The sequence below is a fragment of the Monoraphidium neglectum genome (assembly GCF_000611645.1).
Source record: "Monoraphidium neglectum strain SAG 48.87 unplaced genomic scaffold scaffold01606, whole genome shotgun sequence".
NCBI classification, from domain to species: Eukaryota; Viridiplantae; Chlorophyta; class Chlorophyceae; order Sphaeropleales; family Selenastraceae; genus Monoraphidium; species Monoraphidium neglectum.
This window is the reverse complement of record NW_014012022.1, coordinates 4726-13460: the sequence shown is the minus strand read 5'-3', so window position 1 is coordinate 13460 and position 8735 is coordinate 4726. Positions and strand designations below refer to the sequence as shown.

General features: G+C 60.4%; 3 protein-coding genes across 3 annotated transcripts in view; 2 read left to right on the top strand and 1 right to left on the bottom strand.

Annotated features, from left to right (window-relative positions):
* Positions 1–88: 88 nt before the first annotated feature.
* On the top strand, positions 89–839 carry MNEG_8445 (Peptide chain release factor 2; the record flags this gene model as incomplete). The annotated part of the gene is made up of 3 exons (XM_014043084.1): positions 89–125; positions 273–462; positions 698–839. 3 exons carry the CDS (start codon positions 89–91, stop codon positions 837–839), a joined length of 369 nt encoding a protein of 122 aa, XP_013898538.1.
* Positions 840–2166: 1327 nt separating this feature from the next.
* MNEG_8444 (alcohol dehydrogenase, putative) lies at positions 2167–6836 on the top strand (the record flags this gene model as incomplete). The annotated part of the gene is made up of 15 exons (XM_014043083.1): positions 2167–2268; positions 2372–2429; positions 2573–2761; positions 2887–2938; positions 3334–3373; positions 3583–3687; positions 4075–4219; positions 4432–4514; positions 4781–4842; positions 4999–5038; positions 5245–5367; positions 5566–5633; positions 5876–5972; positions 6373–6432; positions 6795–6836. The coding sequence occupies 15 exons, from the start codon at positions 2167–2169 to the stop codon at positions 6834–6836; spliced, it is 1266 nt and encodes a 421-aa protein (XP_013898537.1).
* Positions 6837–8464: 1628 nt separating this feature from the next.
* Positions 8465–8735, bottom strand: part of MNEG_8443 (hypothetical protein) — a gene marked incomplete at both ends in the record, with an annotated part of 4021 nt that continues 3750 nt past the window's right edge. The window contains one exon of the mRNA XM_014043082.1: positions 8465–8506. Within this exon, the coding sequence (XP_013898536.1) occupies positions 8465–8506 (42 nt within the window). The remainder of the gene's footprint in view (positions 8507–8735) is intronic.

Sequence of the window (8735 nt, the reverse complement as noted above, 5' to 3'; positions counted from 1 at the left end):
GGTGTGGGGTGTGTGGGTGGGGAGCAGTGCGGTGGGTAGGGCGAGGTGGGTGCGGTGTCTGGTTATGGATTCGTAGGCCTGCCAGAGGATGTGGGCCTGGCGACAGGGCTGGGCGGTCACCGCAGGTGACATCTTGGTGGAGGGCGATCAGACCATGTCGCTGCCCTCCAGGCAGCTGCTGCCTCCCCAAAATGTGTCACCTCCTCCCCTCAGGCCACGCACCAGAGATTCACCCCCCACCAATACCGCCCCTCCCCGCGCCGCGCCCAAAGGCCTGACCGTCCGCGTGACCCAGGAGCGCACGCAGCTCGCGAACCGCGCCATCGCGCTGCAGCGGCTGCGCGCCAAGCTGCTGGTTGTGCTGGAGGAGCAGCGGGCCGCTGCGCTGGCGGAGCTCAAGGGGGACATAGTCAAGGCGGAGTGGGGGCAGCAGATACGCAACTACGTGCTGCACCCATACAAGTGAGGCTTGGCGCGCGAAAAACAGGGCGGGGCGAGGGTGCGGAGATGGCACCGGACGTCGGTGGTCCGGGCGTGCGGATGCGTTCGTCGTTTGCTGAGGCGCAGCTCAGGAGCGTGGACACGCCGGCAACAGCTTTGCTCACAACATGTGAGTCATCCCCAGCTGCCGCCGTCTTCTTTTTGATCATGGAATTTCTTTCATAACCGCTGACCCCTGCTCCCTTGTCGTCACCAGGCTGGCCAAGGACACCCGAACCGGCCATGAGACCGCCGACGTCGGCGCGGTGCTTGACGGCGGCTTGGAGCCGTTCATGACCGCGTGGCTGCGGCACAGGGGACGGAAAGCAGCGGAGGAGCGGCTCTCTGCTGTGTCTTGACGCTGGTGTGCAGCTTGGGACCGGCGGGATCACACTTTTTGACCACGACCTTTAATCGTGCTGGAATCCACCAAAGTGGTTCATGCAACGTTTTGTTCTTCCAAGATCTTGGAATGTCTCAAGTGTGCAGAAGTTATGTCGACAGAGTTGGCAGCCAACTCAGCTGCCTCCCCCAACCTCCCCTCCAGGCAGCCTCTTCCCTTGAAGCAATTGCTCGCGGGGCTCATAATCCAAAGGCCTGCGCCGGCTTTGCATACCTGGCAGACCGTGTACCTCACAGACCTGTTTTACATCCTGAGCATGCACACGGTCTGCACCGGGTCCCCTGACACAAGGCGGTGCCGCAGCCTAACGCAGCAACCTTGGCAGCTGCACACAGGATCAGAGCTACTGTAGCTTCATACCAAGTACGAGCAGTGGTGGATACAGGCTCCCTGTTCATTCTCTTGCCACGCAGCTGCTGGGCCTCAACGCCGATAGATCCTGCACGAAGGAAGGAAGGAAGTTGCGCCGGCCCATGGGAATCTCAGAGGTTGGTCCCCGAAAGTGCATTTGTGGCAAAGCATCATGGCGCTGTGCAGCAGGGTTGCCACACTGTCCCGCACAGCACATTTGTGGCCCCTTTTTTGATCCTGCATAGTCTAACAGAACTATGCTGATCACCATCTCGCTGCTCGCAAGCCGTGCTGTCGTGTGGCAATCTTGCTGTCGACAACTGACCCCAGGCCCTCGGCTCATCGGCCCCAACACGTGCCCATCATCCTACCCGGATCATCGTATCTCCCTCCCCCCCCCCGGGAACCGAATGATTTAGGGGATTTAGTTACAACATCACAAAAATGACATTGATGGTTTCATTGTAGACACGTGCCCTTGGCCGGTTGGGGACCCATGTTGACCAGGTCAAACAAGGCCACGAGCCTGCATCAAAGAGCGCGCTCTATGACGCAGACAGCCTTATAACACAATTATGATATTTTCTGGCATGATATTCCAGAAACCTCTTTTCCATACTGTGATTTTGGGCCTCGGTGCATGATGACTCACCAACCCGCTGCGCACGCCACCTGTCAATGCCAGGGAATAGATCCAGAGTATCTCAATTGAATGATTTGGTCGTTGTGGCGCGCTGGGATGCTGTTGACCTAATCAAGTGGTGTGGACGACCGCCGTAATCCGATCCTCATTGCGGCTAGTTGTTGGCGCCTTAAATATTTGTTTCTGCATCCGCATAGTGCATGTTATATATAGTACAATAGCCTGTGCTCGATCTCCGTGAAACGCTCTTCGCTGTGATCTCGACGTTCACAGGACAGCCGATAGCAATATGCCCCGCATCAAGACCGCGACTGCGGCAGAGGCAGCCAAGCATCCTCGCGAGTTCAGCATCCTCGTCAACCTCGCCAAGGATGGCGAGGCACCGCGCGAGGTGAGGCCCCAGCCACGCGCGCCAAGGCGCTGTCACACCACGAATCAGCCACCCATGGCGGCGGCACCAAACCGCCGTGTGCCCCCCTGTTGCGGTCTTGCAGGTGCTGCTGAAGGCATCCCAGAGCTACGGCGACGAAACCCTGGTGGCCGCCCTGGGCGGTGCGTGGCACATTGGGCCGCGGGTGTCATCCCCGACCCAGCGAGGCGGCGCATCATCCCTGCTGCAGCCGAGGGCCATGGGAAGCTGGCTTGCCGATCCCCTCACATCAACCATCCACTTCTTCTCACATTGCCGCTTCCAGATGAGGTTGAGTTTGCCGACTTTGCCAAGGCTTTCAACAAGGCCTCCCAGCTGGCCGACACTGCGGGCGAGGAGGGCGCCAACTGCCTGGGCTGGGCGGCGCGCGACACCAGCGCCCAGCTGTCGCCGTACAAGTTCAAGCGGAGGGAGCTGGGGCCCAAGGACTTGTTCCTTAAGATCACCCATGCGGGTGGGTTGAGGGTTGGGGGCATCAGCCTGGCATGTCGAGGACATGTGGTTGACCTGTCCTGCCGCGACTCATGGAGTTGTGTGATGGCCCTAAATGACTTGTCAACCTGCTGTACACCCCTGCAGGCATGTGCCATAGCGACCTGCACACCATCAACGGCGATTGGGGGCCTGCGCTGTGAGTGGGGGTGTTGCCGCGGCTGGCCCGCAACCCTGCTCTGCACTTAGGGTTGGACAGCATGTGCGAGGTGCCACAGCACCGTCAGTCAGTTTCAAACACAAAATCCGGGGTGCATCAGAGATCCTTCGGTTCCACCGGCTCCCACCCCCCTCACACCTGCTACTTTCCACGTATGCTGTCGCCCTTTCAACTGTTGCGCAGCTACCCCCTGGTTCCTGGGTGAGAGTGGCACACAACCTTCGAGCCTGTGGCCCTGTCATGGCTTGTCGCGCGGCCGAGAGAGCATGGCGCTGAGCAGCTGGGTTGCCTTCTGCGGCTGCTGAACGATGCATGGACAAGAGTGGCTGGCGACTGACCTTATCTGCCGCGTACCCTGAACCCTCCGCATGCAGCCACGAGATCGTCGGCATCGTGGCGGCGGTCGGCTCAGAGGTGCGGCTCAGGAGACACAACAGTTGTTTCAGGGCGAGACAATCACCTGCCAGGCGGCTGCATGGCCGCGCTGAGTTGCGCCTGGTCGCTTTGCTTACACCTTACAAGCTGTCCGGCTGAGCCCTTTGCCTCAACCGATTTCCGCTTGGCATCCAACCTTCCGCACGTATTTTTAGTCTATCCCGCCGCCGCCACTCCCACACCCACAGGTGACCAAGTTCAAGGTCGGGGACCGCGCCGGCGTGGGCACCTACGTCGACAGCTGCCGCAACTGCCGCGAGTGCCAGGCGGGCGACGACCAGTTCTGCACTGAGGTGGGTGGTTGCTGCCAAGGGTGTTGCACGGCAGAACGCAGGCTGGGGCTGGCCCGAGAGCGGGGCCGGCATGCTGCCTCTGGTCACGTGGCGTGGCCCTCCAAGGGCTGGTCTTGGCGCTATGGGGCTGCATGCTGCCATGGGCATGCCGCCACGAGCTCGCTGCCATGTACATGCTGGCGTGCATGCTGTTACATGTGTACCTGTGCATGGCAGCAAGCATGCATGCATGCATGCATGCTGCCATGTGCATGCTACCATGTGCAACCAGCTGAGGTAGGGCTGCATGCTGCCACATGCGCTGGGTGAGGGCGCCCAACATGATGCTCGCCTTGATCTGGGGCGTCAGTAGATCGCACCCCTTGTGCTCGCCAATTGCCGCCGCAGTGCGTGTTCACCTACAACGCCAAGCACAAGGACGGCCTCCAGTCCCAGGGCGGCTACTCGTCCCACATCATCAGCGGGGAGCACTACACCTTCAAGGTGCCAGACAACCTGGACCTGGCCGGCGTGGCGCCCCTGCTCTGCGCGGGTGAGTGCAGGGAATGGGTCGGCCAGGGTTGGAGGGGATGCAGTGTGAGATGAGACACACGCACACACACACACACACACACACACATACGCACACTAACACGCATGCACATGCACAACGATTAATGTCAGCACGCACACATGCGCACGCATGCGCACACAGACGTCGTCACTCGCGCAACTCGCGCAACCCCACACACGCCCCCCCTTAAGGCATCACCGTGTACTCCCCCTACAAGCTGTACGGCCTGGACAAGCCGGGCCTCAAGATCGGCGTGGTCGGCCTGGGCGGCCTGGTGAGTGTTAGTTGCGAAAAGTGTGGATGTGTGTGTGTGGAGCGTGGTGGAACCTCCAGCCAGCCCGCCCAGCAAGCAATCCAGGCGGTCGCAGTTAGCGGGGCCAGTCAGTGCCCCTGACAGCCCACACATATACTGAGGGGAGTGGACGGCCGTGACGCCCACGCCCACGGCGGCCACATAGCGCCCATCAGAGCGCGGCCGCTGCCGACCTCGTTCACCCCCGTTCCCGCATGTGGCCCCCCCTGCAACTCCCCCAATCCCAGGGCCACATGGCTGTGAAGTTTGGTGTGGCCTTTGGCTGCGAGGTTTACGTCATCTCACGCAGGTGGGGAATGGCACGAGGGTGTGTGCGCGTGCATGCACGTGTGCACGTATGCATGCATGCATATATGTCTCCACCGCCACCGCTCCCTCCCCCCCCCCCCGGCCCACACGCTCACACACACAATCACACACGCCACACGCCCCTTCCCCACAACAGCCTGGCCAAGGAGGCTGAGGCCCTGGCTATGGGCGCCAAGGTGGGTGCGCACGCGCTGCCAGGGACCAAGTGCATGGAGAGGGGCCTTGGAACACGTCTTCTGGTGCTTGCGGTTGACAGCTCCATGGCTCTGCATGGGTGGGAGCTTGTTGCTGAGGTTTGAACAAGGCGCACTTGCGCGGCAAGTCGCTTGTCTGTTCCAGTTCTCGACCCAAACATTGTTCACCCCTCTCCCCCCCCCTGCAGGCCGTGATCCCCACCAACGACGAGGAGGCCATCAAGGCCAATGCCAACCAGCTGGACGGCATCATCGACACCGTGGCCGCCAAGCACGACTTCCTGCCGCTCTTCAACATGCTCAAGCCCAAGGTGAGTGCCGGGCTTTGGCACGGCACTACCAGACCCCACCACCCCCCCACTCTGGTGGGACAGCCACTACCTGCATAGGACGCCGCCAGGAGTGGTTGACACACTAGTGGGTGACCGGCTGCGCGCGCCTGCTGGCGACCCTTGAGCCCTGTCGTCCCCTCCCATCCTCCCTGCTGCTGCCTCGCGCCCTCACCCCAGGGCAAGATGTGCGTCGTGGGGGCCCCTCCCGGCGACGCATCTTTCCCCTGGTTCCCCGTGCTGTTCAAGTGAGCAATCCTGCCAATGAACTTGCGTCCGACTGCTAATTACTTGTCCACAATACCAGGCTCAGTACCCAGACGCACTGCTTGTTCGTTGTGACAGCCTGACCTGGGAAGGCACACGCGCCTGCAGCCCGCGCGCTCGCTCCACACATTGACACCCTTGACTGACGCACGGGGGTGGTCCCATCCCGCCAGCTGTCTAAGCCAAATCGCTGCGCCCGCCTGTCATGCCTACCGCTCTGCAGGTCTCTGACCCTGTGCAGCAGTCTGGTGGGCACCCCTGACGACACCCAGGAGATGCTGGACTTCTGCGGGGAGAAGAACATCGTGTCCGACGTGGAGGTGCGCGGTTGCCCAACACTCGATCAGGGCGCTGGGTGCTCAACCCCAACTAGACCCAGCCCGCAATGGGGCGGAGCTAGCCGCCATTTTTTGCAGGCGCGGGCCTTTGGGCGCGCGTGGCAGCTCGATAGACTGCGGCGGTGCTGTTGGCATTGAGCCGCGTGCTGCTGTTGTGTGCGCTGCGGTGGCTGGTGCTCGTGTTGCCCTTTCCCTTGGAACGCAACAGCTTTGCACGTTGTTGGCCCGGCAAACCGCATCGCTCCCTGTCCAGCCGGCCTCCCACCCCGTCCCAATGTTCACCAATGTCGCACCGGCCCCAACCACGCCAACCACCTGCAAGCCCCAACAACCACCCCAACCAGCAATATCTCCTCCTCCAACCACCTCCAACCGCTCCAAGGTTATCGACATCTCATACGCCAACGAGGCGTACACGAGGATGGAGAAGGGCGACGTCAAGGTGGGGGGGGGACAAGGGGAGAGGGGGTGCAGCGTCGCGTGGGTGAAGCTGTTGCAGGGGGTTGAGTGCAGCTGGCCCAGTGCAGCCCGATGACGTGCGCCCAGCGCCGGGGCGCTGCCTCTCTGAGGGGGTGCCTGCAACAGGGGGTGCGAGTGCGTGCCGTCGATCGGTGTGTGCCCTCAGATGCACCTGCTGTGTGCCCGCCGGCCTCACCTCAACACCACATTGTGGTCCTGTGTGGCGTGGTGCCGGCGACCGGCACACAAAAGTCCCTGCCCCCTGCACATGTATCCAAGGCGCAACGGGTGTTTCCTTGATTGTTGCCAACCCTTCCCTCAATCTCTCCACACCTCTCTCCTTAGTTCCGCTTTGTCATCGACATCAACAAGTCCCTGGTCGCATAGAGGGTACAGCACTGTCGCGGGGCGTGAGCAAGGGGCACAATAGAGGGGCACAAGACGTGCACCTGAACGCCCCCATGCCCGGCCTTGGCCACACTGTCACAGCTTGGCACCTTCGTGGACTGCGCGGCAGTATCCCGCATGCGGCGTGCTGGCACTTGCCTTTGCATCGGTCACTGACACTGAACCGGTTTGCAATGCCTGCCATCTTGAACTTTCAATGCTTGCTGTCATGACTGAACATGGGTCTCACAAGGGGACAGCTGTCATGACTGAACATGGGTCTCACAAGGGGACAGGAACAAGCAGTGCACACGCGATTGTAGGGTCAACTTCCCCCTCGCTGGGTGCAAGATTGCCATGCATCAGACTGTATTCCAATTTTTCACCACCCCATGCCTAAACAACTGATTTGCACGTATTCCCCTGCCATTCATTTTATGGCTCTGAACAGCCATTTGTACGGGTGAGGTCGCAAATCAGTTTTGTAAGGCTACCAATTCTTTTCCTGAGGCAGGTCGCTGACTGCGAGTCCGCCACACTTTAGGACAGCTCGTGCGCACCATCCACACAATGACGCTTCTGGCAGATAAGGACTGCTGCTGTGTTACAGATAATGGCAGACGTAGAGCATTTGATGCGCACACCTGCATAAGCGCGCAAATGAGCACACAAGCGCACCGACTGACATTGAGACACCCTGCCTTCAGCAATCGCATCATTTGCTGCTCGCTCGCTCACGCATACGCCTGGTGAGTGCACTCCACACTGGGGTGATAATTATGTGCTGAGATACATACCTAGCTCAGTATGTCCCAGGGGCTGGCCAGGTACATCATCTGACAGGGTCACGCACCTGAAACACGCAGCCGAGTATCTGCCAGGCCACAACTCCCCACCCATGCGACCGGCCATGCAACAAATTTACTCACTGCATGGGCGCCACAAATCAACATTTGACAGAAAAAAGCACATGAGAACGATCATGACGTACGCGGCGGGACAAGGAAGGGCCAAGAGGCCAAGTGCTCATCAGAAATTCAGCAGATCCGTCACCCCCAGCGAGGCCGACAGCACTGTCCCAAAAAGGCAAGCGCTTGGATTGAACGATAGCCACTTGTTTGTAATACGAGGCGCCAACATTTGGCTCGTGTGGCGAAGGCTGGCAGCCGCCCAGCAGGGTCCCGCGCAAGATGCGGCGGATGAAACCATCGCCCAGGCAGCTGGAAGCTAGGCAGCTGCTCAGATCAAGTGCAGCAACGCAGAGGGGCAATGATAGGATCAAACACGCAGGAAGACCAGGCACCCCCCACGTGTGTAGTGGGATCTGTGCAACGGCAAACCCCCAGCCTGTAATCACCGAGCTGGTCCAGGGTTGCACCAGTCATTGGACGGTGTTCCAGTGAGCGCTGGTGGTGCTCCTGTTCATGCAGCGACAGGCCTGGGATGATGCAAAAACAACAACAACAGGACGTGTGCCAAAGAAATGGGCACCTGCAGGGTGTCAAGGTGTCGTCCCCACTAGATTACGCGCTTCGTTCAGAAAATTTGACCGATGGAGCCGGTACCCTTTGTGTCTAGGCACCCTTACTATTCAAACTCGTTACCAGCGGCGTGGGCAGGGACGAACTTCACACTGCGAGGGACTTGTTGACGTCGATGACGAAGCGGAACTGGGGGTTGGGCGGCGTCGATGGGCGGCAGGCAGGGCGTCAGTCGCACAAGGTTGGGGGTAGCACGAAAAAATGCAGACGCACACTTTGACAACGCGCGTGCCCAATCAAAGCCGCCTCGCATGCGCCCAAATCAAGCAACCATGCCTGTTCAAACCTATGGCCAAAGTGCAGCCTGACACAGCCGCCAACGGCTCCCCGGATTTCCCCCCCCCGGGACCCTCCCCCC